The following is a 27,990-nucleotide window of genomic DNA, read 5'->3' as shown; positions in this document are numbered from 1 at the left end:
ATAGAAATCTGTCTGAAAACAGCACCCTACCCCCCCCGACTCTCTCTTTCTCTCTACTGTAATCTCATCTCGGAGAGAGAGAGGGAGAGAGAGAGAGAGAGAGGAGAGGAGAGAGAGGATAAAAGCTTCTGAGAGAGAGAGAGAGAGAGAGGCTTTCGCCATCGGTAGGGTTTTACCCGAACCAAACCAGAAAGACGAAAAGAAGAAAAGAAAAGGAGAGAGGGAGGGAGGGAGAGATCGTAGCAAGAAAAGGAAAGGAAGATGAAAAAAAATGTAAAAATCGAAGATCTGATCTTCAATCGATCTCGACATCGCCAGGTACGTACGAATCTCCCTTCGATCTGTGTTATTCACCGTGCAATCTGGCATTTCTTCCCATTTCTTCGACCATTCGTCGCTGATTGAAGAAGGGAATCGCTAGGGTTTCGTGGCTCTTGGAGTGTCGGTTCCTCTCGAAATTGTGGTGGAAATCGCGGGGGATGGGAAGATTGTGCATTTTTGGCGAATCTGAAGGTTTTTCTTTTTGGTAGGAATGGTTGGGTTTTGATGCGTTTGGTGGGAGAAAGTTTCGGAAAATTCAATTTTGTGCCTTTTTTCCCTGCATTTTGTGTGTTTTTGCCGGAATTGCTGAGTTTCTGGAAATCGCTTTTGATTTCGGCGGGGAGAGTTAGGTTTTGGATGCGGTTGATGTGGGAGAAATCCCGAAGGTTTTTTTTTTCTTTTTTCGTTTTGTGTATGAGCTGTGGTTTGATTTGTAGGAATTTGCTTTGGAGTTTCTGAGATTGGCCCCTTTCGGAGATCTCTCTTCGACTCTGATGTGATTTGTTTGGAAATTAGGGTTTTGGCCATTTTTTAAGCAATGCTGCATCTGGTGAATTTTCAGAGAAGTGGAAATTCAACAAGCATTTTGTCTAATAAATCAGATGCTTTGATGTTCTTTTCTGAGCTTTAGTTTCATTTCATTTTACTGCATTTTCTTTCCATACCAGAAAGGAAAATGTGGTTTTTTGGTTTTTGGTCGTGCGATCTAAAACCCTATTATTATTATTATTATTATTATTATTATTATTATTTCTGTTTTCTATGTTTTCAGAAAAATGTCAGTAAGAATTGTTAGATTTCATGATATTTATTTCATAGCTTCAGTATTCATGCAACAGTTTCCATGTGTGAATTCTTCTCATTCTCATTATGGAATACGTGGTTAGGTGAAGTTCTTCTCTAAATTGAGATTTTGAGAATTTAATTTTCTTCAGATTCCAAGGATTTGACTGTAACCAGTGGGGGGGCTCCATCGGCAAGCACATAAGAGCCTGGTTCATCATTATCTGGAAAATGAGATCTGATACACCTCTCGACTACGCTGTATTCCAGCTATCACCAAGGCGCTCACGGTGAGTAGATTATTTGCCAAGTTCTGGGTTGCTTGTTTTCCTCCTTCTGTGTTTATTATTATTATTATTATTTAATTTGTACCTTTCCTTTTCTTTTTTTCCAGATGTGAATTATTTGTATCGGGTGAAGGAAAGACTGAGAAACTTGCTTCAGGTCTGCTGAAGCCATTTGTTACCCATTTAAGGGTTGCAGAAGAACAAGTTGCTCAGGCGGTCCAATCAATTAAGCTAGAAGTCGAGAAACGTAGAAATGCTGGCACATGGTTCACCAAGGGAACTCTTGAAAGGTTAGGCACAAGATTTTATTTTTTTTTGCTCTCATCTCTCTCTCTCTCTCTCTCTCTCTCTCTCAGAGTTTGTAATTGAAATCTTGTGTTGCCCCCATTCTAGTGAATCAAAACCCAGGAACTCATGTCATTGATGATTACTTAAACTACAAGTGGATTTGCGATCTCCATCGACTCGATATATCTTATATGTCACGCAATGTTGTTTTGAGTTTAGTTCCAACAGTCATAGCAAACCTTTGAAAGTACATGTGTCATGCGTGTAATTCAATCTAGACTATCCTAACATGGCTTATTGAGGATGGAGCATAGCCCAGAAATTTCACTGATACCTGATTAGGATATCTTAACTATCTACTGGTGGCTGCCAAAATGATGGCAAGAGAGAAACAATCAATAGTCTAAGTTCAAATGGAAAAAAGATTGTCCAATCTTTGTAATTTTTTTGCTACCCTCCATCTGCTAAGAAGCTCAGGACTGGGCACTTTGGATTCACATGCATGGATGCAGAGGGTGCTATAGTTGGGTGCTACCCTTTAGTGAATGGTAGCAGACTCATCATTGTGCGCCCTATCTCAGAACTCTTTTATTACAGGTTCCCTCATTTCATGCTGCTTCTGCCTTTTCCATGATTTAAAGTTGGTGGGTTAATTTGAATCCAGTGCCTTCAGATTGCTGTTTGTCTTTTTGCCTTTTACAGGTTTGTCCGGTTTGTTAGTACACCAGAGGTGTTGGAATTGGTCAATACATATGATGCTGAGATGTCTCAATTGGAAGCGGCCAGGAGAATTTATTCACAGGTGATATGCTCCTTCATGCTCAATGTTCAGACATTCCAATCTTATTAAGTGGCAACAGCTTATTTTGGCATGCACTGAAAGTGAAGTCCTTTTAATTCTTCAGGGGTCAGGAGATCAGCTTTCTGGCTTGTCGGGTATGTTTAATCATTTTCCTCCTGTGGTTTTAGTAATTATTTCTGTTGTCTTGGCTGTTTTTGGTTCATAATCAGGAAAGCTTAATACTTGTGCTCCATTCAGAAATTGCATAAACCCTATTTAACAACACTCACTAAGGTTTTGAAATTGGGCTTTGTTTGGAAAGTGCGGAAACACCATTCTGCATAGAGTGGAATGTATAGAGTCCGTCAAACCATCTCTGAATGGCAAGTGAGCTTAATGCAGCAAAGAGCTGAGTCCACTCTGCTCAAGGCAAATGTAATAACCTCAGATGCTGCCTTAGAAATTATCAGCGATCACCTCAATGTGGAATGCATTAGTACATCATATTGCTCTCCGGCATCTGCTCCCTGGAAATTAACTTTGAGATGCTGTGGTCCTTCTAGCTGTTAGAAGTTGTGTGCTGAAATTCACTAATCACAAACACTTGCCCTCTTCGCTTGTGTAGTGAGGAGACTGAATTATCTTGTCTTTCATTGCCCCTTTGCGAGTGTCTTGTGGGATTGTGTTTTGAGTTCCTTTGGCATTTTTTGGGTAATGTCAGAGTCAATTGGTGAACTCCTAGCTTGGCATAGGGAAGGGGTGGGGAAAAGAGGTAAAAGGGTGTGGGGATGGGCTTTATTAGCGGGGCATTTGGCTTTATGGGGGTTAAGGAACATCCGTTGTTTTTGCAATATTAGTAGGAGAGGTGGGTAAAGTATGAAATTCTTGAGTGGGCTTTGATCTCTCAGGTTTAGGGGGATCACTTAGTTTGAGTTTTATTGGGGTGGTTACCCCCTGTTGTATTTCTTCACACACACACACACACAGCTTTTTTGGCTCCATCTAATTAAATTGTCACATTTCGAAAAAAAGAAGGAAAAAAGAGAGAGAAAAAACATCATCCATTTAATGTAATATGTAGTTGCATTTCTCAAATGTTTACTAAGAAATGGCATGTGCCATGCATGTGGGAAAAAAAGAAGACAATGAAACAAAAATAATACTCAAGTAATCTTTCAAAAAATAAAATAAAAATAATACTCAAGTAGTGTGGCGTGACTTTTAGGTCATGGTATGTTCTCCATGGCCCCACACATGGTTCAAATAGTCTGGTACTACTTGATTTCGGTAGGGACGGAGGTGAGTCATCAGACCAAAATGGACTGAAACAGTATGGTGACATGACTTTGGCAAAACTGTGTGTATGTGTGTGATGAATGTCTTTGATCCAGCACACATACCATTTCTGCATGTTTGCATGTGTGAGAGCAGGGGATGGAATTCACATGCCATTGGTCATTGTAGTTGTTGTTTTAATTTTCTCCATTGTTTCAGGAGGGCTACTGCCTAGAAGCTTTTGCTTCCAACTTCTCCGGCACTTTAATAAAGAAACTTGGAAACCTGACTCTGACAGATTTACAATGATCTGTATGTGATAAAACAACACTAAATGAAACAAATATATTCTCTGAACTCAGTCACTTCAGAAGGATGTTGTTCCCAAGCTTGATATGGTGTTGCTAACTTTTAGAGCTGTATGCTGCTCCTTTGCTGTACCATGGTTGACGTGGAAAACATTGGAAATTGACCTTTATTATCGTGGTATTCAATATTTGTAATGTAGGGCATAATGGCCAGGCCGAAAAACAACACGACATGGGCGTTGCGTTTTGGTATCGGCCCATATTGGACTGCATGGGCCTGTATTGGTGGATTTTTTTTTTTTTATATATATATTTTTTTTAAATCCAAAGAATTAAGGTAAAGTATCAGAAAAAGGAAAACATCAAGATATTCAGGAATCTAGCCTTTTTTGTATTTTGGACATGCATACATTGGTTCATCCGACCTTTCTTTAATAAGAATGCTTTCTGTCAGCTTGACCTGATCAAAGTCAACCCAATTAGCCATAATTGAACACAAATCAAACATGTTTTGGTGAATCAGGATCCATTATATTGACATACAATAAAAAGAAGATTAGAAACATAAAAAAACATGTGATAGTTAAACCCTTTTTCTCTGATCTTTTGCATAATTGTCTATTTCTCTTCGATTAGTTGAATCCACATGGATCTTTTGTTATGATCACAAAAACAGGCCTAAATCTAGTCTAGAATTACATTATAAGCTTCCTCTGTTATTTAAATAGAAAAAGAAGAGAAAATTAAGAATTTTGAAAAATTCAATTTGGGTCTTTATGGCCGTATTGGCCCTGTTGGTGCTAGTGCACGCCCCGTATTGGCCGATACGGACTGATGCAACTCAATTTCACGTATCATATTGAGCCATTACAGATAAGATACATATTTCAGGATGACAATGGTGGCAACCGGCATGGCCATCAAGGTATTCTGTAACGATAATGGTGGCTGTAATGGCCACCATCATTGCCCTTACGATATAGGGTGTAGCGGTGGTTACGGAGGCCGTAACGGCCGTTATAGTGTGTGTGTGTGTGTGTGTGTGTGTGTGTGTGTGTGTGTTTATTTATTTATTTATTTTATTTTTTTATAAGTGGAAAAAAAATCCGAAAAACTTGTATCAGCCCCGTAATGGACCATTAAACGAAGCCGTTTCGGCCATTACGGGAGGCATAACGGGCCGTTACGGGGGCTGTAACAGCCTTTATGGGTCATTTTTTTCCATAACGGCCTTTACGGCCCCATAACGTGTAGCAGTTGCCATTGTACCTTTACGTAACGGTCTTTATGGCCCCGTAACAACCTTTACGGCACACCATGATCGCCATGCTAATGAATGAAATATAAAGGACAGATTCTTAAGAAATGACCATTAACCGTTGGGGAACATGTATGAGTAAACCTATTGAACGAGGGAACTACATTAGATAAAAATCCACTGTCAGGAAATGCGTCTCGGACATGGACGTTGGGGATTAGTTGATGCAGTATTCAGGAAACTTTTTATTTTATTTTATATATCATCAATATATTACCATATATGTTTTAGTCCGAACGTGTTTGTGTTTTCCACAGCTATGTTCTGTTTTTGCATTTGATCTCGGAAAGAAGATTATTAAAAGAATGGACTGGTTGTTTCTACCCCTAGATTATAATCCTAGCATGATTTGGTGAAAAGAAAAGTAGCTGTAGTGTGGCCTTCTTCAAGACTTCAACCCATAGCTAGCGCTTTGGTGAAACAGTCCCCTGTAGATTGATCTGGTTAATGTTTGAGCTCTTACTAGTAAATCACTGTTATTGCCAACTGATTCCGTTATTTCTTATCTGGTATTTGATCCAGGTGAGAGTGAAACTGTGGTAGCAGGATCAGCAGACATTACCAAGTAATTTTTTCCTCTTTCAACCTATGCCTTTGTTCAGACTTTGATACGTGCATGATGATGTATTAACCAGTCTTTAAACATCTGCATTTTATTTTGCCTAGTATATTCATCTCATAACTCATAGCATGTAATCTCTATATGTGCATAAATTTAGTGATAAAAATGCGAAACGCGATGCAGAATCCCCATGTCTAGAAACTGGGTTCGAATACTCGCATGTATTCTTGTAGATGTACAACTGAATTGAATTCAGGACATTAATTCAATTGAGGGAAATGGCCTTCAAATCGTAGTTATATTCTTTTCAAGTCCAACTTGAAAGTAGTTTGCAACATGGGGCCTGGTACCTTGATGTGATTGCTAAGGTAGGTAACTATGTTCTGGTCGTTTCTTATCTAGGGAACTAATTATTGCAATCCAAATCTGTAGTGCATCCAAACACCCCTTGAGCAAGCTTTAAGATATGGTCCTAATTTTCTGTTGTTGAGTTTTTCTTGAGTACTCGTTCAAGTTTTTCAACCACTCATATGAGTTCTTTAGAATTTCGAAAAGATATCCTTGTTTCTTGACATGGGTCATTACGTCAAGTCAACTTTATGGGTTCTAAACTATATTTTGCATTGCATCACAGAGCTTTGCTGTGCACGCATGTGTGCATGATAAAGCTTATGGACACGTGACACATGTGCTAGCATGGCACATAGGTGCAAGATCCAATCCATCCATCAGGTTGGTATGGCCTTTTACATGTTTTTCCAAAAATAAATCTGTTCCACTCAGCATGTAGGTTCCAATATTGGAAACAGGTGGATGGGTTAAAACTTCAGCCAAGTTTTTCAGAGCGGTACATTAGTTCTACCAGCTGCAGCCCACCTGACCAGTGGATCAACCTGATTCCTGGGCTAGGGCATCAATACAGTGGTGCTGTTCTGATGGATGGATCGGATCCCGGACATATCATGCCATCATGGTTCATGTGTGGCCTGTACATGAGCTTTATTGCACACACTTGTGGGCTTAGCAAACCTCTTGCACATATCATTATCCGCATACTGAGGAATTGAAGCTTTATGGTGGCTTGACATTGATGTAAGAGTTGTCGTTTAGTGGACTGAGTGGATATACCTCGTTTCAACACTTGAGGTCTTGGTATCGATCCCTAGTGGGGGTGGCTAACATGGAGTGTGTGTACTGACATGGGTGTGTACTAACAAGCTAACCCAAAAAAAAAAAAAAAGAAAAAAAGAAAAGAAAAAAGAAGAAGGGTCGTTGTTTAGTCGGTGGACCCAGGCTTGAAATATCAGACTCCAGTCCATAGGTCAGACTAGAAGGAAGATAAGGAAACAAATATGTGACATAGTTATTTGTTAAATAGGGAAATCCTATTTTCACCTACTCTGGCTGCTGAATACAATCCATTCTTTCTACCTCTGGTTATGCAATTATACAAACTTGTACTATTGTCTAACCAACAATAGAAAAGTTGGCTGTGTTCAGCAGTCAGAATGGGTGTAAATAGTGGTTTGTGATTGTTGAAGTTCCTTTTTTCATTTTTTAAAGCTGGCAAGTAATCTGCATTTCCTGCCATTGTTTTTTTATTTTATTTTTTACTGACTACACAGGCACGAGCTTTTGAGGGCTATAGATGTACGGCTCATTGCAGTTAAACAAGATCTCACCACAGCATGTGCTCGAGCATCGGCTGCTGGTTTCACCCTTGACAACGTCTCAGAACTGCTGCTGTTTGCAGATCGCTTCGGCGCCTATCGCCTAAAGTAAGAAATCAATAAAAAATCTCCTCTCCAGAAATCCTTGGGCCCTGTTTGGTTGACACCTAAAAATGAGTTGATCTCATTTTAGTTAACTTTAATTATGTATTAGAGATCCTTTTTTTTTTTTTTTGGAATGATTGTGTATTAGAGGTCTTGATCTCCAATGCATAATGAGTTCATGTTGAGAGTGATGCCTATTAGAGATCAAGATCTATAATATATAATAATTATTAACTAAATCGAGGTCAACTCATTTTTAGGCGTCTACCAAACATGGCCTTATTTTATTATTAAGCTGGGGGACTCAAACCCAGGTCGTGAATCCAGACAACTACGATCACTGCATAGGGTTCCATGCCAATTCGCAAATGGATGTGACGGCCAATAGGGGTGGCAATCGGCTCCAGGCCCAAAGTTTGAATTGCAGATGTTTGGCCGATTCAAAATTTGTCATGTGTTCAGCCCCGGTCCAACCCGTTGCCATCCCTAACCTTGGATACCCTGCCCGTTTGGCCCATCGAAATGGTTCCATCATTTCACATGGGAAAGATACGGGCGGGGTTTTCCCCATCCATGACTGAAATGACAAAGGCTAGGCTCTTCTTTCACCTGAACAGTCGCCATTTTAGAAACCATTAACATTGAACTAGATCGGCTTAATGAAAAGATGGACTCGTCAGCACTGATTGAATTGGAAAGACATAAAATAAAAGGCCAAAACAATGGGAAGAAATGGTGAAAAGTAAAAAAGACAGATTACTAACCATTTTAGAAACCATTAACATTGAACTAGATCAGCTTATTGAAAAGATGGACTCGTCAGCGCTGATTGAATTGGAAAGACATAAAATAAAGGGCAAAACAATGGGAAGAAATGGAGAAAAGTAAAAAAGACAGATTACTAAACTAGTGTGTGTGTGTGTGTGTGTGTGTGTGTGTGTGCGCGCGCGCGCGCGCGCGTGGAGAGAGAGAGAGAGAGTTTTTTGTAAATATAAATTCTAACCAAGCACCACGTTTGGGAATGTGCATGAAATCACCCCGACCTTTGGTGCGCTGCAGTTTATTCACCCTGGAACCCAAAAATCTGGATGACTCAAAACTCAGGGGGGCCATACCATGGGGAACAATTGGGATGGGAATGCCGGCTGTTAGTTGTCCATTCATCCACTGTGCCTGACCAGGATTAAGGGACACCCATAGGTAACCCCCATAAATCCACACGTGATTTTTTGAGGTTTTAGGCATGATTTTACATTGTTCCCTATGGTGTGGTCCACCTGAGTTTTGGACTGAACTGATTTTTTGAATCTAGGCCAAGCATGGGGTGGCACACCTGGCAGTAGGCACGCCCCTGTCATACCTATACTAGTTATGATCTCATTTTTTATAAGATATTTATACCATGGAGGTTTCTTTGGATGACAATAATTTTGATTTTATCTTGAGGATAAAATATGGAAATTGAGTCAGAGATGAAAATGAGAAGAAATAAATTACTTTTGGTGGATATTAAATATACAAGCAATTTTTAGAAGAGAAACTTCAGTACCTTGAAACTGACTGTTGTATTGATCTCCACAAAAATCTCTAATAAACTCATTCTAAATAAATCTTGTATCTAACATATACTTATTCTAAATAAATCTTGTATCCAACTACATCAAAACAGCAAAGAATCTTGATGGCAAACATGCCATTTTCTTCCTGTGACAAAGGCTGTGATGAATATTATATATGCTGTTTGGATGTCCTGAAAATGATCTGGTGGACCGGATCGAAACATTATGGATGTTGGTTGGGGGTGAGAAGGGCAGGAAAAACGGATTGTATATGATATTGTTCCTGAGTACTCTCACCACCATGGGTTGATGTATAGCCTGACACTGATATGGTATGTATTGCCTAATATGCATTGTTGCTGCTCATGACGGAAGTAGCCTGATACAGGGGGATATGACCCAGTATCAGCCTAATATGATATTTTTCCATATTTTCTCGATGGCATTGAGTGGTTTCTCGATGGCATCGACAGACCCTTGATCTCATTCAGATTGAAGACATCTGACAACAGTACTCAGGGTGACTGATATGATACACCGAAACTGATTTATTAACCATGCCCACCGCCCAAATGTGCTGCCTAAGTGGCCCGAACCGACTGACCATTTGGGATACACAAAAAATCCCCACTGATTTCAAAATATTTTTTGAAAGACATGAAATTTTATTAGAGAAGTGGTAGCCAAAGAAGATCTAAGGCAGATTACACTGACAAAGATCAAATACAAAGGGGAAAGGGTACACTCATCTAGGCCTTTGTGCCCGAGGCCCATCCCAATTCATCTAACTCTGCCCACCATAGACCTCCAATGCTGACCCACTTTTGAGTCTAGAAGCACTGATGATTCTTCTCCCCTGTAGAGCAACCTGCTGGAAGAGAACCTCCATATCATCCTCTCCTTTTCCCAACCCAACGCCAATGCTATGCTGGTAAAGAACCTTCTATAGCCCTTGGCATCAGCCTCTCTAGCAAAAGAGCAATGGATAAATAAGTGATATATGGACCCTGCATTCTGCATACACATCACATATTGCTTGTGAGTCACTGTCTTCCTCGTGTCCTCTTATTAAAGATTATCTATTAAGATTATATATGGTAAGCACCTTATTCCACCCACCAAGCAAAAGATTAAGATTTCAAATGTAACTATTCTGGGAGACTCCTTTGAGACACTCTTAATTGGGTCCACCCACATGACATCTTGATAACCTAGATCAGCCTTGTGGGGCCCTCATGATGACATGAAGATCAACCATTTCAAAATGGAGATCTTAAATGGGGACCGTTGCTTTATTTATTCTTTACACAGCCCTTGTGCATGGCAATCAATCGGATGGCTATGAATTAATATATCTTATAGAAATACTCCGGGCCCACTGGATGAAGGGTTAGCTATATCATGGCCCCATGGTTTCATCTCATTAATTGCATTGGATGTACTCCATTGAAAGAAGATAAATGTCAATTTGTATGCTGTTTTGCCACACTGTGTTGATCCAGGCCGTTTATCTGGAAGGTCCCATCCTATATGGCCTAAAAAAACAGAACTCAGCTGATCAATCCTTACCCTCCATACGGAGGGGAGCCATATTTTGACATGGATGGACGAATACATCTCCGAAGTGACATTTAATTTAAATTTTCTTTTTGTTTTTTTTGTTTGTATTGTTTTTAATACTATTGAGACCAACAGCGGTAGGACCTATTGGATGAACCTTCCCTACCACTCAACGAAGCAAATGCGTAGTTTTTGGCCAATTTGCGTTGAGAGAGGGGAGGGGTCGAGATGACGGGGACATCCAAACCACTCGTTTGGTGCTACTGTTGGTACGTTGCACGCATAGCTGTGTTGTTGCCATCCCTTTTTTTATAAGCTTAAGAGACGTAATCGAGAAATGCCAGGAGTATTTTATTTTTCAGTACGCTTACTACAATAAATTCGAATCTATTTCTCATAATTCTTTTCAATAATCCAAACCGTTCATATTATGGGCCTGAACTTTGATTGGATGCCCGAGAAAGTCTTTAAGATTAAAAGATCTGAATAATTGCCCACTAAACAAGTTTTGAAGGGAACGGTATTTAAAATGAGAACAGTTCAACGATCAAAGGGTTCAAGTATTTCACTCCAGAGAGCTATTTATTTTTGTAATCAACCATCCAACCGCGGGGGCCCATCGTTTAAACGCTTTGGATCGAAACATGATCCAAATCCAACGGCTTCAGTTCTCTTCTTAGCTTGCGATACCTAATCGCTTCCCGTCCTTTAGTTGGTCCACATGGGCAGCGTGTCCTATTCGTGCGAGTACGGGTTGTGTCGTACGCGGGTTTACCGCTCTTGTGACCAATAAGAGGGCGAGTATATTAATTACAAAATTAATATTTTAATGCATTTACCTATTTATTATTATTTTATTATTTTTTAACTTGCAGCGAAGCAAGCAGCAAGTTCATATCGCTTTGTCAACGCCGGCCCGAGCTGATAAACCCATGGAAACCGGATGTGGACGACCGGGCCGTCCGGTCCTCTTCCGGTTCGGACATGTCAATAGACGACCCGGCGGCAGAAGAAAGCGCCCACCTCAAACCTAACGGGCCCCACCAACAAGCCCAACATCAGCATCAGCCGTCCAGGCAGGAAGAAGACGCAACCCAGCTCCACGACCCATCAAAGCACTCCACGTGGCCCCTCAAGTTCTCCTCGTCCGTCAGCCTCCCCTCTCACCGTTCCTCCTCAAGAGAAACGAGTGTCGATCGCGTTGAGGGCAGAGAAAGAGACGGCCCCACTGAGAAGCCGGCCGAGGATGCAGCTGAACCAGCTCCGTCTCTGGCCAGCCAGCAACCAACTAGGCGTCTGAGTGTGCAGGATCGCATCAACCTGTTTGAGAATAAGCAGAAGGAGCAGCAGTCTGGGAGTGGCAGTGGCAGTGGCAGTGGCAGCAAGGTCGCTGTTGTTGGGAAGGGGCCTGAGCTTCGGCGCCTTTCGTCTGATGTCTCATCCTCGTCTGCAGGCCCCTCAGCCGCCGAGAAGGCAGTGTTGCGGCGATGGAGCGGCGCCAGCGACATGAGCGTTGAGCTGAGCGGTGAGAGGAAAGAAACTGCAGAGAGCTCGACGGTGGCGGCGGCATCTCATTCCTCAAATTCTCAGAGTCAGAAGGATTTGGGGGGATTGAAGGATACTGTGACATCTCAGTTGTGGTCGGGTTTGAAGGAGGATTCAGATGCTTCACAGACCACACAATCAAGGGCTTTTCCAGGCAGAGTAGGGGAGGATACTGCACTGAAAGAGGAAGCAGCTCATCGGTCCAAGTTTGGAACGTTCACAGGCCGAGTGGAGGATGGCGGGTTAAAGGATCGAGCAGCTTCTGCTATCCAGTTGAGAGCTTTCTTGGGAAAGGGGGAGGATGCTTTGTTGAAAGATCAAGCAGCTCCCCAGACTCAATCCAGAACCTTTTCAGGTGGAACAGAGCATGTTGGACTGAAAGATCAAGGATTGTCTCAGACCCAGTTCAGAGCCCTTCAGAGTGGATCAGAGCATGTGGGAACGAAGGTCCAAGTAGCTACTGAGACACAGTTCAGATCTTTTCCAGTTAGAGTGGAGGATGTTGGTCTGAAAGATTCAGCTTCTCAGGCTCAATTCAGAGCGCTTCCAAGCAGAGTGGATGATGTTGGATCAAAAGGATCTGAAGCATCTCAGATGCCATCTAGAGCTTTTCTGAGCAGAGTGGAGGACGTTGGATTAAAAGATCAGCCAGCATCTCAGATCCAAACTAGTGCTTTCCCAAGCAAACCGCAGGAAGTTGGGTCCAAGTTGAAAGATCCTGTGAGTTCTCAGATTCCGTTCAAAGCTTTCTTGGGCAAGGCCGAAGGCATTGGATCGAAGGACCTGACAGGTGGTTCTCAGGCTCCATACAGAGGATTTGCAGGCAAAGCGGAGGAAGTGGGAAGGAGTGAACCGTTGGCTCCTCAGTCACATTGGAGAAGTTTCCCTGGCAAAGCAGATGAAGTCGGGAAAAAAGACTTAGCATCTTCACAAGCACAATTTGGAGCCCCTTTTCCCACCAAAGTAGAAGAATCAGGAGGAAGAGATTCTGGTTTCCAAGGAATGAAATTGCACAGACAAGGCTCTGGTCCAGAGCAGAGCAAGAAGTTTCAGGGTAAGAAGGATGGCATCATGCCTGCTTATGGAAATGGAGAGCTGGCTTTCTCAGGAAGGAAGGTTACTGAAAATCAGCAGATGTTTGATTTGGCTGCAAATGCCTCTGTTGAGCCAGTTCAAAAGGTGAGGCAGTCCAAGGGAAATCAGGAATTAAACGACGAGCTGCAAATGAAGGCAGATGAGTTGGAAAAGCTTTTTGCCGCGCACAAGCTTAGGGTTCCTGGAGATCAGACGGCTTCTTCGCGGAGAAGCAAATTAGCAGATCCGCAGGTGGAGCAGGTAACTAGTGTAACGGACAAGAAACCTGTGGAGGTTACTCCTAATCAGTTGTCTGAGAAGAACCAGGCAAGAGAACCATCAGGGAGTTCGAGCAACGGGTTGGAGTTCGACTTCAGTTCGCTGATGAAGATGGTAAATAATCGAGACTCTGGTAACTCTTCAAAGCAGCAGTTGGCTGAACTCAGTTCATCTGAGGACTCCAGGGGGAAGTTCTATGAAAGGTATATGCAGAAACGAGATGCAAAGCTGCGCGAAGAGTGGGGGTCCAAAAGGGCTCAGAAGGAAGCCAAGATGAAGGCAATGCATGACAGCCTAGAACGTAGTCGAGCTGAGATGAAGGCCAACTTTGCAGGGTCTGTGGATAGACAAGATGCTGCGCTTAGTGCTCGTCGACGTGCAGAGAAGTTGAGGTCTTTCAATGTTCGTACGTCCATTAAAAACAAGGAACAGGTATCCTTGATTGAAATCTTCTCATGTCAAAATGATTGATGCACATGCCCTTTGTATTAACAATTGGTTAAACTTGGGTTTCTTTTGAAAAGCATCTAAAAGATAGATTTATGTTAATATCTGATGAATGCCTGCATGCTGGTTCCCCGCAAAATCATTAGATTACAGGCTTCACGAAAACTGGTAGTATCATGCCCAGTATTAATTATGTGATTTCCCAATCTTCTAGAGCTTTGGCTCTTATATGATCATTTTTAACTCACCTTGTCAAGGTTTTGCGTTTCGGCGGAAGCAGGTAGCGGAGCCCTTCCAGAGTGATGAGGAAGAAGATCTCCCAGAATTTTCTGAGCAGACTCCTTATGGACATGATAGCTCCTTCAATGAGACTCTTTTCAGTGATGGTTCTTCGAGAAGCACCCACTCTAAGAAACTTTTACCCAACAGAACCGTTCCTTCCTCCACCCCTCGAACCTCAGTCGCACCAGTTCCACGGTCGTCTGTCAAAGGCACCAACTCAGCTTCTGGAAGGCGACGGATTCAAGGAGAAAATCCTCTTGCACAGTCGGTTCCCAATTTCTCTGACTTCAGAAAGGAAAACACAAAGCCTTCGACAGGAATTAGCAAGACATCAAATCGTTCACAGTCAAGGAACTATGCGCGCAGCAAAAGCACCAGTGAAGATGTATCTCTGGTCAAGGAAGAGAAGCCAAGGCGTTCTCAATCACTGAGAAAAAGCTCAGCAAATTCTGGTGAGTTGAAGGACGTGTCGCCTGTAAACTCTGATGGTGTTGTCCTGACACCATTAAGATTTTCCAAAGAGCAAACAGAGCAGAGTCTCTACACTAAAATTCCAAAGAGTGGCGAGTCGAAGCCCTTCCTCAGGAAGGGTGATGGTATCGGTCCTGGTTCTGGGGTTGGTATTGCTAAGCTGAAAGCATCAATGGCTTCTGAGAACATGAAGAATGGAGAAGATTCTGAAGAGTTGGTGGATCATACAGAAGATTCACCTGACACAGTTAAAGAGGAGGATGAAGAAGAGTTTGAAAGAGCATCAGGTGAAGAAAATCTTAAAATGGGAGATTTTCCTGCTGACTCAGATAACGAGAAACCAAGGCTGAGCCAGGAATCGGAAAAATCTGGATACCCAGGATCAGAAAATGGCGAGGTCCTGAGATCTCTTTCTCAAGTGGATGACAATTCGGTCTCTGCAATGGCTGCCATCTCTTCCAACTTCAATGCATCTGCAGGAACTGCTCAAGATTCCCCAGGAGAAAGCCCTGCGTCATGGAACTCGCGCACACACCATTCATTTTCTTATACGCAAGATGCTTTGGATGTTGATGCCTTTGCTGATTCTCCTATAGGCAGTCCAGCATCATGGAACTCGCACTCGCTGTCCCAGATGATGGAGGCTGATGCAGCTCGAATGCGGAAGAAGTGGGGCAGTGCTCAGATACCAATCCTTGTCGCAAACACATCCCATCAATCACGTAAAGATGTGACAAAAGGGTTCAAACGTTTATTGAAGTTTGGGAGGAAGAGCAGAGGTGCAGAGAGTCTAATAACGGACTGGGTTTCTGCGTCAACAACTTCTGAAGGAGACGATGACACCGAGGATGGCCGTGATCTGGCAAACCGCTCATCGGAGGATCTGAGGAAAACAAGAATGGGCTTCTCGCAGTCTCATTCTTCTTATGATGGCTTTAATGAGGGCGAGATCTTTCATGAACAAGGTAGCTGCTTGTTATGTGATTAAGTTGTTAAATGCATACCTCTTTACTGGATTTGGCTAAAATAAGCTGCCCAGTTGCTTAGTTCAAATCAAGTATCTAAAATACCCAATTTTAATAAAATTACTTGGTATTTATTCTTCTGATCCTTTATAATAAAAAAGAAGAAGAAGAAAAATCTCCAGACTTTGCTTTTTGATGGATAAGAGATCTATTATTAGAAGAAAAATGTAACATCAATGGGAATTGAGTTTCCAATGTATGAAGTGTCCTGCAACAGCCATCGAATTCAGATTCCAAGAAGCTGAGGAACAGGAAATGTTTTACCTCACAATCATGTTCCTGAGTTCAGCAGCGATAAGGGATATGCTTCTGGGGTCTGCTTATCCTTTGACGGCCATCTTGGGATGTATTAGCCATACTTTGAAAAATACATAAGAAACTGTAACTTAGATTTCAATGTGGCGACCCTCAGAATGTAATCAAATGGGTGTCATCCAAGTAGGCTGAAACATGGACAATGTTATCCATCGTTATGAAAATATCATGTCATCCGTGCTTCTTATGCAATCTAACTTAGTTCGAGGTTAGAATCTTACAATGGTTCACCACTATTTTAGGACCTGTGGAGCCTCATCCACCATACACAAGGCATGGTAACATATCAGCCAAATAACTAACCTGATTGTGGATGGAGCATAACCAAAAAATGACACTGAGTATATGATTGTAAGCATCTAAATTTGCCCATTGAGTTTGGACCTCAGTGTTGAGTTCTGCAAACAAACACAGGGCGATAACAGTTGCCATATGCACAAAGCCAGTAATAGGCATGTGACTGTCGAGGCTGTAAAAGAGGCCTTGAAGGACCCTTCTTCAGGGCCTCATTGTGCTTCTATGGCTGCACACCACAGCCCTTAACAAAGGAACCAAGTTCCTTTTTTGTTACACATACTGGAAAAAATAACAGTAGAACAGTAATCTTAATATTTTCTCCTTATACCATGAATATTTACCCCTTGTACCATGTTGACTTTGTGTCTGATGTATGCTACTTGTGAAGAAGTTTAAAATGGAGTGTTGCTCATTACCTAGCCTGAATGATTTGAGAAAGTGATGGCATTGCAGTTTGATATTTATTGTGCACCCAAATTCTCAAATTTATTGGCAATTGCTGAATCTGATTTTGATCATGTGTATTAGCTGAATGTTTTTTTTTTCCCCTCTAATACGCAGATCAAACCTTACGTAGCTCAATTCCAGCACCTCCTGCGAACTTCAAACTGAGGGAGGATCATCTATCGGGAAGCTCTTTGAAAGGTAACATATTACTAACTTTTGCATTCCTTTTATGCTAAAGAAGAGTCACACATATTAATGTGGGGGCATTTTCACACCGGGCTCGAGTGAGGTGGCCTGTGGGATGCAGGGGCACACTCAGGGTGGGTGGCTTGCATAACCCATGGATTTGGGGCCCATGAGGAGGGTTTGGCCGAGGACCTAATCCATGGATTTGGGGCCTAGGCTATGAAATAAAGAGATTAATTCGCCATGCTCTATCAGTTCGAGCTTTTAGAGCAAGTGGTTAATTGTCTTGCATCAAATTAGTATTAGAGCGGGATGTCTCGTGTTCGAGACTCCTTACCGGAGGTAATTAATGCGGGGAGATTTTCACATTGGGCTTGAGTGGGGTGGCCTGTGGGATGCAGGAGCACACTCGAGGTGGGTGGCTCGTAGAACCAGTGGATTTGGGGCTTGTGTGAGGCGAGTGGCTCATGTGAGGCGGAACCCATGGATTTGGAGCCCACGAGGAGGGTTCGGCCGAGGACCTAACCCATGGATTTGGGGCCTAGGCAATGAGATAAAGGGATTAATTCGCCATGCTCTATCAGTTCGATTTTTTAGAGCAAGTGGTTAATTGTCTTGCATCACATATATTAATAAACATAAAAAGAAACTAACGTTAATCATCCCTTTGGTTTCTTTTAAATCTAAGATGGGGCTTTAGTAAATTGTTTTGACATAACAGATTTATTGCAACCATTAATCCTGATATTCTGCATATTTATTTGTTTATTTATTGGGTTTTGCTAACATCCCCACCTTCATGGGGGTGTTAGTAATGTCCTTGAAGCTTTTAAATGGCACTTGGAGTAACCTAGCATCGATTTGAACCGTTCATTCATTTCAGTGTTTCAAATAGCGCCCGTAGCGTAGCACTACGTAACTTCCCAAATAGCGTAAATCCCCTGTAGCATAGCGTACGCTACAGCTACATAGCGCGTAGCGTACATAGTATAAGCTACAATGTATATATTTTTTTAATATTTTGTTTTATTATATTTTTTTTTCACGTTTTCTTTGTTTCTAATGTTGAAGAATGTGACACTTGTATTATACTTGATACTTTTAACCTATGGGATTTTTGTTTCTTTTCATAAAGTGGTTTGCTTACAAAGTTGTTGATGTGATAATTATTTGATTCGGCTTATATATGTGGATTGGCTTTTGATAAATGATAACTAATAACTTTTTTGAACATGCTTATAATTGATAAAATGAATCACCTTTTAGGCATTTATATATATCCCCCCCCCCCCCCCCCCCCCCTTTTCACTATCTATTATATTTATCCTATTTTAAAATTAAAAAATAGAAGTATCATGTACCTTATGCTACACGCTACGTATTTACACTACACGCTATAGAGGGCTGAGCGTTACGCATCACACTACCGCTATTTAAAACACTGATTCATTCATACAATATGGATCAAGCCATGGTGTAAAAATCACACCAATCGGATGATCCAAAGCATCTGATCAATATCATGGAAAATGGACAGCCAAGATTGAGCAGAGAAACAAAATAGCTCCAATCAGCATCTTGAAACGTCTACTAGATAGATCCCACTTTCTATTGCTTATGATATGAAGTAGTAGTACTTGGATTGATGATTCTAACCATGTGACCTATGGCTCATAAACAACAGACAGTTGTAACAAATCGGCCCCATTCAAAGGGTTAGGATCATCCAATCGGTGTATTTTTTGCACCATAGCTTGTTCCCATTGGTACTATTGAATGAACTGTCATGATCGACGTCCCCATGTGTCATTCAAAAGGTTTGGGGACATCGCTAACATCTCCATAAAGGTGGGGACATCAGAAAAACCCTTAATGGTTTCTTTTATTTTATTATTATTATTACTTTTAATGTTTGTACTGCACATAAGGGACTTAGATGCCTTGAAGTAATTTTATCTGAAAGGCTGTATGCAAATTTATTTTTTGTAGATTCATTCATAGGTTTTTAATGCTTTTTAGGTATATTTTTATTATTTATGATGGGAATGTTCATTTTCAAAACATGTGGTATGAATGGCAAGGATGGTTGATGATAGTAATAGCATAGCACCATTTGGGTCGTAATAACGGTTAGTGGTGATTCATTGGTTTGAAAAGGTTGGGGAAAGTATTGTGTGGGAATCAGATTTTTATGGTATTGAGTTAGTAGTTGCTGAGTAGGTTGGAGGATGTCTTAAATGAAAAAGATTACAGTTTGGTTTTGGGATTCTCTAGTTTGTTCCTTCTCAAATCCCAAGTTAGCTTTTAGGACTCTATCTGGGCCATAGAGAGAGGGGAAATCATTTGCCCTGCGCTATAGGATAGGGTGCCTGGTTTCCTCCAAGAGTGGAAGCTTTTGTGATGAGCCTTTGTAGACAAGGCGAGGTGATCACTTCAGAGGTGGAGAGTTCTCTCCAGCAAATATGTATTTCTTTTGTAAAGAGGCTGTTCATCCATTGCTCTAAATATTGAACTGTGGAGATTCTTCACAAAATATCTTCGGAAATAGGATTTTTTTTTTTCTAGGAAGGTGGCTAACCTTGTTGACAGTTGCTCTTTCTGACTTTTTTAATCCGGAAGGAGTGGGTTATGGAGAAACCTTCTATTGCTATCTTGTGGGACATTTGGAAGGAAAGAAATGGGGATATTTAGAAGTGAAGTGGCTTCTTTAGCTAAGCTATTGGAGAAGATACAGGGTTTAGTAAAATAATTGTGCAACCATGAAGGACTTGGAGATTGGTGGCTCTAGCACGTGACCAAAGATAATGGATTAGTGGTGTGATAAGCATCCCCAGTTGGTTCGTGAGAGGTTGATCTTGACATGGAGCTTGTTGTGTTATCTAGGGTGGCTGATACAGGTAAAGCTGTGAGAAGTGAGGATGGTTGAATCCTCATTGTGGTTTTAGCCACTAGGTTGGAAACACTATCAAGACCAAGGAAGGTCTTGGAGATTGGTGGCTCTAGGGTGTCACCAAAAGATAAAGGACTAGAGGAATGATAATAATTGTCAGTTGGTTAATGAAAGCATGGTCTCTGCATGGAGCTTGATTTGTTATCTGGGCGTGGCTGTTACAAGTGGAGATGTGAGAATGGTGAATCCTCATTGGTTTTGAGCCCCCTGGGTTTACAACACTGACAAGACCAAAGGTAAGTCTTTTTAGAAGACAATGTGTGACTCCCTTTCATCTCACCTCCTCTTTTTGTGTAAAGGGATTCCCAATTCTTGCAACACGATTTCTTTGCTAGTGAAGTTTCTGGGTCTTTGGCGTTGGGTTCACTTCATCAATTCATTAGGATAGATGTGTGCTTACACCTGGAGTGACTCTTGGCATCCATAGCTTCTCTCTCTCTCTCTCTCTCTCTCTCTCTCTCTCTGTAGTTGTTCATTTGTCTTCCTCTCAGCTTACAGCTAAAAAGAATAGAAAAGAAAAAAGAAAGAAAGAAAGATGGAAAACACATACAAATCATATGTAAGTTATTGATAGGGACAGTCTACTTTTCACCCAAGATTGGCCACTTCAGCGTCAAGATTGGGGGTATAATCCACATGATGTGGTTTGTGGCCATCCTTAGTCCTGCAATGATGAGTGGCTGGGATGAGATTCCATGTACACTGGTTGCCTTGGTCTTTTTGAATCCATAGACCTTTGGGATGACCCACTCAGTTATCTGGCATGATGGGTAGATGAAGTTCCGTCTATGACCTTGTTGATCTTTGATTACCTTATAAATTACTAGAAAGTTGCATGCTCTAGGAGGGGACCTTTGGAATGATGCAACTGGTCATTTGTGATTACTTAGCGTGAAACATCTGAAGTTATTTCTTTTTTAGTGATCATTGCATAGTTCTTCATGGCATGTAATTCATACAGGACATGCATAAGATCACATGTACCTTCTAGTTTTCAGTATAGATCCTTAATCTTTGTTACCATCTGCTCCAAGCTTCCATTCATTGCATTCTGAGAAGAGACTTTTTGGTGGTTGTGATGCTACAAATGATTCCGCTGGTCCATTTGTACCTCTCAGAAGGAAGCTGCATGACGTGTATATTTGACGCAATTCCCTCCATTGACAAAGTTTTATCCTAGGGCCCTCAAAATGTAGCTTGTACGGAGGGGTAAAATCAGTGTTAAGCAACCTCCCAACTTAATCTCTCAACAAAACCCCTTGCTGGAAGGCCTCCGCTGTGGATTCTTCCACTGAAGGATTGATTAATTTTCCTCCAGCGTCCCGGAAACCTTTTTTAGGATAGACCGAAGTCAGTCTTGCCTTCTCACTCCAATTGATGGATAAATGGATGTTTAGACGGTCCTATGCTGCTATGTCTAGTTCCAAATGTGTGAGTGAGCCGAGATTGGGTAATGCCTAATCTGAATCAATTCGGACGAGTTGTATTGGACTTGTTTGACTCTTTAAACCATGAGGACTCATCCGTGGCTTAAAACCATGACTTGGAGTTTTAATGTAATAACTGAGATTTTAATCGTGAATCTATTATGATAAATTTGTATGTTTTCCTAACACGAATCTGAATAAATTCTCTCTCATTTGGAAATTTCAGCCCCTCGGTCATTCTTCTCACTCTCATCATTTCGAAGCAAGGGAAGCGAGTCAAAGCCCAGATGAAGAAATTCGTCACTCAGTAAGAATTATGATACTATAAATATCTAAGGTGGTTTTGATAGGAGTAGGTGTAATGCGACGAAGCTTCTGAAAAAGGTATGTAATATGGGTTCTTCCTTATAATATAACTGCGTTGCTTTTTGTCTATTTCCTTGTGAGTCTAGCTGTTCTCTTCTGTCAGTGTTGAATCCGTAGAATGTATTAAGTGAAACCGCCAATTGGCGTGAAAATATTATGATTTTTGCGAGTCCGGCATTCTTTTGTTTTTCTTCCTCATGTAGACCGTATCCTCATGATTTATATTGGAAACCAGTTCTCTGTTGTAATCGGAGTTGGCCACGATTTATTTAGACTGCAGTTTGTGAGAGCATTGAAAGTGGCTATGGATTGTCTATTTGCTTCCTTCAGTTTTGCTAACTCTACATGCCTGTAGTTCCCAAACAACTCGCATGCGGGCCACACGTGCTCAGGTGGTACATGTGCGCAAGATCCAGGCCCTCCATCAGGGGGGCGGCAGCTGTGTTAGGCTGCAATCTACTATCTACGCACATGTGGCTTACCAGAACTCATCGCTCAGAGATAGCATCTGACTCTCAAACATCAAAGCTACACCAAAGACATTGGACTGAATGAGGCTTCTTCCCTGCTGCTAGGGTAAACATCTAACATCAGACTTTTTTCCAAGCCGCTGAGCTATTACTGAGGTCGAAGACTTGTAATTAAGATTCTTCCATGGTGTATAAAATATCCGGTGCTGCGGCTTTATTTGAACTGATGCAGTCATTTTTTTTTCCCTTCCAAAAGGTGGGCTACAACTCGATCCACGTACAAGTTCCACGCAATCAGAATCAATGGATAACCAAATGGCATAGTTCAGTGTATTGGTGTGGCCCTACCAAATGAGTGGATTGGCCTGATTTTCGTTTCAGGTGTGTGGTCAAACATTTGTCACAGATTGGATATTCTGAGGTGGACATGTTGGCAGGAAAAAGAAAATTGTTTGTACCATAGCTTGTGATACAGTTGTCTATCTTGTCATTTCTCTGGAGGAAAACCAAATACAACCATTAGTGCTGTTTGAAAGTAAATCTTTGCAGCGGCATCGGGAAATACAGTGTCAGAATTTGAAATGGTCATGTTGGAAGATCATTCAAAGAGTCTGTATCCGTTTTCGCTGAGAAAATTAAAAAAATAAAATAAATTGAGAACTCCTGTTTTTAAAGGAAGACCAACATCTCCCGAAACCATCAGAGTAATTTATTAGGTCTAATGTCTGGCTGGGGTTTGCTAAACCAGCCCATCTAGAGGCCAAGCTGGCATGCATATGAGAGATGTGATCCATCCCTGCTTCAGGTTTTCCTCACCCTGTAGATTCCACTGGGGGCTCAAAAATCAAGCCTGTCTAGTCGGAGATAGCCGTCAATGAAGGTGACCCCACATTCCATGTTAGAATAGCGGGTTCACCATGAAATACTGCCAAAACAAGAACCAGAGCTTCATATCTCTAATGTTAATATCGGGGAGCACAGAGCACTGAACTTCATTTGAGTAAAGTATGTGGGAAGGAATATGAAATAAAAGTAAGGAAATTTTGGTAATCCCAAAGGTGTTTGGCTAATGGTTCTGATTTTATCCACTCGGCCTCGTGAGTGGTGTGTAATTCACTCACACGGGAGAGTTTTTGTGTATTCCACCACCATTTATTTCTCCATAGTCTCCCGGTGCGCATTACGGGTGCCATACAGCGTGTTAACTGAATAGAAAAACAAAAACATACAGAGAGAGAAGCTTGCATTTGGATTTTGCAATCATGCCGAATTTCAATCATCATCTTGATGTAGATGAAGTCAATAAAAACTAAGATGAATTAAGCAATGTTTAAGCCAAGTGATTGTATGGTGCCTTCTTGTGTGTTTTTTTTTTTTTTTTCAGTTTGTTCAAATGGGCCCCCCCATCGTTCAGTGATCTAAACAGTTGATATTGTGGGACCCACTGCGAGAGACACAGATGGGGCAGTCAACAAAGGAAAGGTTTTTGCAAACAAAATGCAGTAGTGCTTCCAATCAAGCAATAAAAAGCCAATATTTCTATCATCTCCCATCATATACACATTTTGGATCACAAATGAAACCATGTGCCTATTTCGTACCAGCTGAAAATTTCCAACCTGCAATTAGATTTCCTTTTCATACTTTGATTGAGTTAAACATATTGCAATTCAATTCACTTACACACCCAAACATGCCCTAACCTTCTGTGGATTGAGCTGTTCAACAAAAGAGATATGTCAAGAAGACCCGTTCATCCAGACTCTAGCATAAGGAGCTCGTCTCACACCCGCCAATGTGATATTTCCATGAGCTCTATGTCATCCAGCAGATGGGCCACACCTGCTATTTCTTTAATTCTTATACATCTTACCTATTGTTTATAAAAAAATCTGACACCAGATGACTAAGAAGCTAGCACATGGCAGCTCCATCGCACGTAAGATCAAGACAAGATTCTCATGACCAATACAATCAATAGGAGGAAGATTGTGAAGAAGTAGAAAAAGACAAAGCTAGGCCAGCCGTTCTCAAGAGTTGTGTTGCACAATTGAAAAGTGGATAATTGTTGTACACATGTGAAAGCTTGCAAATGGTTATGACCGCGTACTGGTCTAAGGGAGTGGGCACAACAAATGAATACAGTTTTATATCATCTATAAATAGGAAGATTGAAATTCTCTGGGCTTTAGAAGTTTCTGTGAGGATTCCAGAGAAGTTCCATGGATTTAGAATAGTTATCCTTTTGAGGAAGACAGTGCTTGACCTCACGTCCTCGCCTGGGTCAATATTGAACGAAAATGCCGTAAGGCTTTCTCGCATATTTGCTTGGTGATATGCTCGGTTATCTTCAGGTTTGGAATGGATAGTTGAAACCCTCCGACTGTCTTGCCTGCGTGCTTGGTTCGAACAGGCAGTTGAAGACCTGCTGTCCACCTATTGTCTTGCCTATATGTTAAGTATTGCACAGATGGTCTTCCTGCACTGAATAATCATCTCACCTACAAGCTTGGCTCCTACTGAGTTTTGAACGGATGTCTGTTATACCACAACGTTTAGTCCTTAGGGCCCGTTTGGCCGGTCGGATTAGAAGGGATTGGATAGTATTGGAAGTTAAATCCTGGGATTGGCCGGACGTGCCAAACAGAGCCGGTGATCTGATCCCAATCCGATGGATTTTAAGACAATCCACTGACAACACCATCATTACCTTTAAATCCCATCCAAGCCACCCTAATCCGTTCAAATTTGCTTGGGACGTGTTTGTTCCGAGGGATTGGAAGGGATGGGAAGGTTTAATCCCGGGATTGTTCAGGCGTGACAAACGGACTGGATATAGCAATCCAAGGGATAGAGCAATCCCATGGATCTCAAGACAATCCACTGACAACACCATTATTACCTAGAAATCCATGCCATCCACCCTAGTACCATTCAATCCCTTCCAATCCACCCGGCCAAACGGGCCCTTAGCGAGCGATGAATGGATTGTCATCCTCTTAACTGATTGTAAATATTGTCTATATTATGAAATTACTAATAATACAATGTCAACTTTTGCATATTCATATCATTTTTCTTAATTAGATTATTGTTGAATTAAAATAACATCTGTGACTATTAAAAGTCTTTTTGACCGAAAGATTTTTTTTTTTTTAAAATCTTATTGAAAGGGTGAATCCTCTTCTTCACTGATTGTTTATACATAGATTTTCGATCTCACAGTCAACTTCAACTTTTAAGGGCCCGTTTGGCCGGGTGGATTGAAAGGGATTGAATGGTATTAAGGTGGATGGCATGGATTTCGAGGTAATGATGGTGTTGTCAGTGGATTGTCTCGAGATACATGAGATTGCTACTGCTCTGGATTGCTCTATCTAGTCTGTTGGGCACGCCCGGCCAATCTCGGGATTAAACCTTTCCATCCCATCGAATCCCTCGAACCGAACACGTCTCAGGCAAATTTGTATGGATTAAGGTGAATTGGATGGGATTTAAAGGTAATGATGCTGTTGTCAGTGGATTGTCTCAAGACCCATGGGATTGGGATCAGATCACCAACTCTGTTTGGCACGCCCGGCCAATCCTGGGATTTAACTTCCAATCCCTTCCAATACCCTCAAATACCTTCCAATCCTACCGGCCAAACGGGCCATAAGGGCGTGTTTGGGCGGTAGGATTAGAAGGGATTAGGTGAGATGGGATTCAAAAAAACATAATTATTACCCACCGCAGGATCGTCCAATTCCATGTTTTTTTGGTAATACGGTGTACATTGAATGGATATACTCACCATCATTTGAACTTATTGAGAATAACACACATGTGTTATATCTAAACCGTTCATTTGTTTTGTAACCTCATTTTATGGCATGGGCCTAAAAATGAGGTAGATCCAAAACTTATGTAGCCCCAAAGAAGTTTTTAATGGTAAGCATTCAATCCCCGTTGCTTTCTATGGTGGGGTCCACTTGAGCTTTAGATTTACCTTATTTTTTTGCCCATGCTCTAAATTAATCTCAAAAAATGGGCAGACGATGTGGATATAGCCCACACATCATGGTGGGACCTACCCAACTTGCTAAAATCGAGTGAAATTGGCATAGGACTCAGTGCAATTCCATCTAATCTAATTCCAAGCTTTTCCATTCTTTGGAGTGGAATTGGCACACGACCAGATGAATCCAATCCCACCTAATCCCTTCTACTCCCACTGCCCAAACACGCCCTAAGGTTAAGGGAGTTGGATTCGAATCAAGTTATCCTAAGGTGAAAGGCGATCAATTCGAATCGAGTTGCAGCCGGCACAGCAGATGCAGACACAAATTAATGACTTTGAAGCCAACACCTGTATATGATAGCTGCTTAGGGCCCGTTTGGCCAGTCGGATTGGAAGTTATTTGAGGGTATTGGAAGGGATTGGAAGTTAAATCCCGGGATTGGCCAGGCATGCCAAATAGAGTCGTGATCTGATCCCAATCCCCATGGGTCTTGAGACAATCCACTGACAACAGCATCATTACCTTTAAATCCCATCCAATCCACTTAACCCATACAAATTTGCCTGAGACGTTTTCAGTTCGAGGGATTCGATGGGATAGAAAGGCTTAATCTCGGGATTGGCCGGGCGTGCCAAACAGATTAGATATAGCAATCCAGAGCAGTAGCAATCCCATGTATCTCAAGACAATCCACTGACAACACCAACATTACCTCGAAATCCATGCCATCCACCCTAATACCATTTAATCCCTTTCAATCCACCCGGCCAAACGGGCCCTTACTTGACTCAACCCACAACTTTCTTCCTTCGAAATAATCGTAGCCTTAGTGTGAGATTGTCTATACTACACTTTCCACCAAAACTATAATAATTAAAAATATTAAAAAATAAAAAATAAAATGAAAGAATCCAAAAGCGCAAAAGGACGCTTCCAATAAAAAGTATCCAAGAATGAGACAATCAGATCCGAACACTTGAAACAGACCTCTTCCGGCAATTCAATTAGGTGGGCCATCTGATTTCCTATGGATGAACTAGCTGATTGGTTGAACCCCACCATTGGATGGATCATCGTAACCGTTGATTGGTCTAGTTAAATGTGGTCCCTGGACTATTTCAAAATTTGCACTTTTGGGTTCATCTGTTCGGTTGCGATCTAGTGCTGAATCTGCTGATGCAGGTTGACCGTTTAGGTTTCTGACCGTATCTGCATGTGGGCCCAGCAACGTGCCATTTCCAACACAGACCGTTGCCATGGCTGTAATATGAGATGGCTGGATAATCGGAATGGTCCAGGGCCAAGTAATCAGACTGGAAGGATGAATTCTGACCATTGATTTTCTAGTCGAATGTGAGCCAATGAAACATTGTTTCAATTGGTCCACATTCATCCATAATTCAGTGCGAGTTTCTTACTGTAGCCCACATGGGGTTGAATCTAGAAAACGGACGGTTCTGATCATTGGACATCTCTCCAAGTGGTTCGATCCAATGGGTGAGTTGGGATACAGGACAATCAAAGTCATTGATTATTGGCTGTCATCTGTATAGCCATAGCTCATCGATCATCGATTTGGAAATCGTACCAT

The 27,990-nt window shown here is 41.6% G+C and overlaps 1 protein-coding gene across 1 annotated transcript; it reads left to right on the top strand.

Moving 5' to 3' along the window:
• Positions 1 to 56: 56 nt before the first annotated feature.
• Positions 57 to 22,176, top strand: LOC131227036 (uncharacterized). Its single transcript, XM_058222726.1, has 11 exons — positions 57 to 318; positions 1,257 to 1,394; positions 1,499 to 1,681; positions 2,382 to 2,481; positions 2,585 to 2,615; positions 5,884 to 5,926; positions 7,549 to 7,701; positions 11,693 to 14,147; positions 14,443 to 15,880; positions 17,114 to 17,197; positions 21,789 to 22,176. Exons 2-11 carry the CDS (start codon positions 1,336 to 1,338, stop codon positions 21,851 to 21,853), a joined length of 4,611 nt encoding a protein of 1,536 aa, XP_058078709.1. The 5' UTR covers positions 57 to 318; positions 1,257 to 1,335; the 3' UTR covers positions 21,854 to 22,176.
• The last annotated feature ends 5,814 nt before the right edge of the window (positions 22,177 to 27,990 follow it).

Source organism: Magnolia sinica, chromosome 15 (assembly GCF_029962835.1).
Source record: "Magnolia sinica isolate HGM2019 chromosome 15, MsV1, whole genome shotgun sequence".
NCBI lineage: Eukaryota > Viridiplantae > Streptophyta > Magnoliopsida > Magnoliales > Magnoliaceae > Magnolia > Magnolia sinica.
Note: the sequence above shows the minus strand (reverse complement) of the source record. Positions and strands in the feature narration are given on the sequence as shown.

Bases quoted from the DNA above. Each gene is read 5' to 3' on its own strand.
- LOC131227036 (XM_058222726.1), top strand. From the start codon at position 1,336: ATGAGATCTGATACACCTCTCGACTACGCTGTATTCCAGCTATCACCA. The intron at 1,395-1,498 runs GTGAGTAGATTA...CTTTTTTTCCAG, and splicing joins CTATCACCAAGGCGCTCACG to ATGTGAATTATTTGTATCGG. The intron at 15,881-17,113 runs GTAGCTGCTTGT...TCTAATACGCAG, and splicing joins CGAGATCTTTCATGAACAAG to ATCAAACCTTACGTAGCTCA.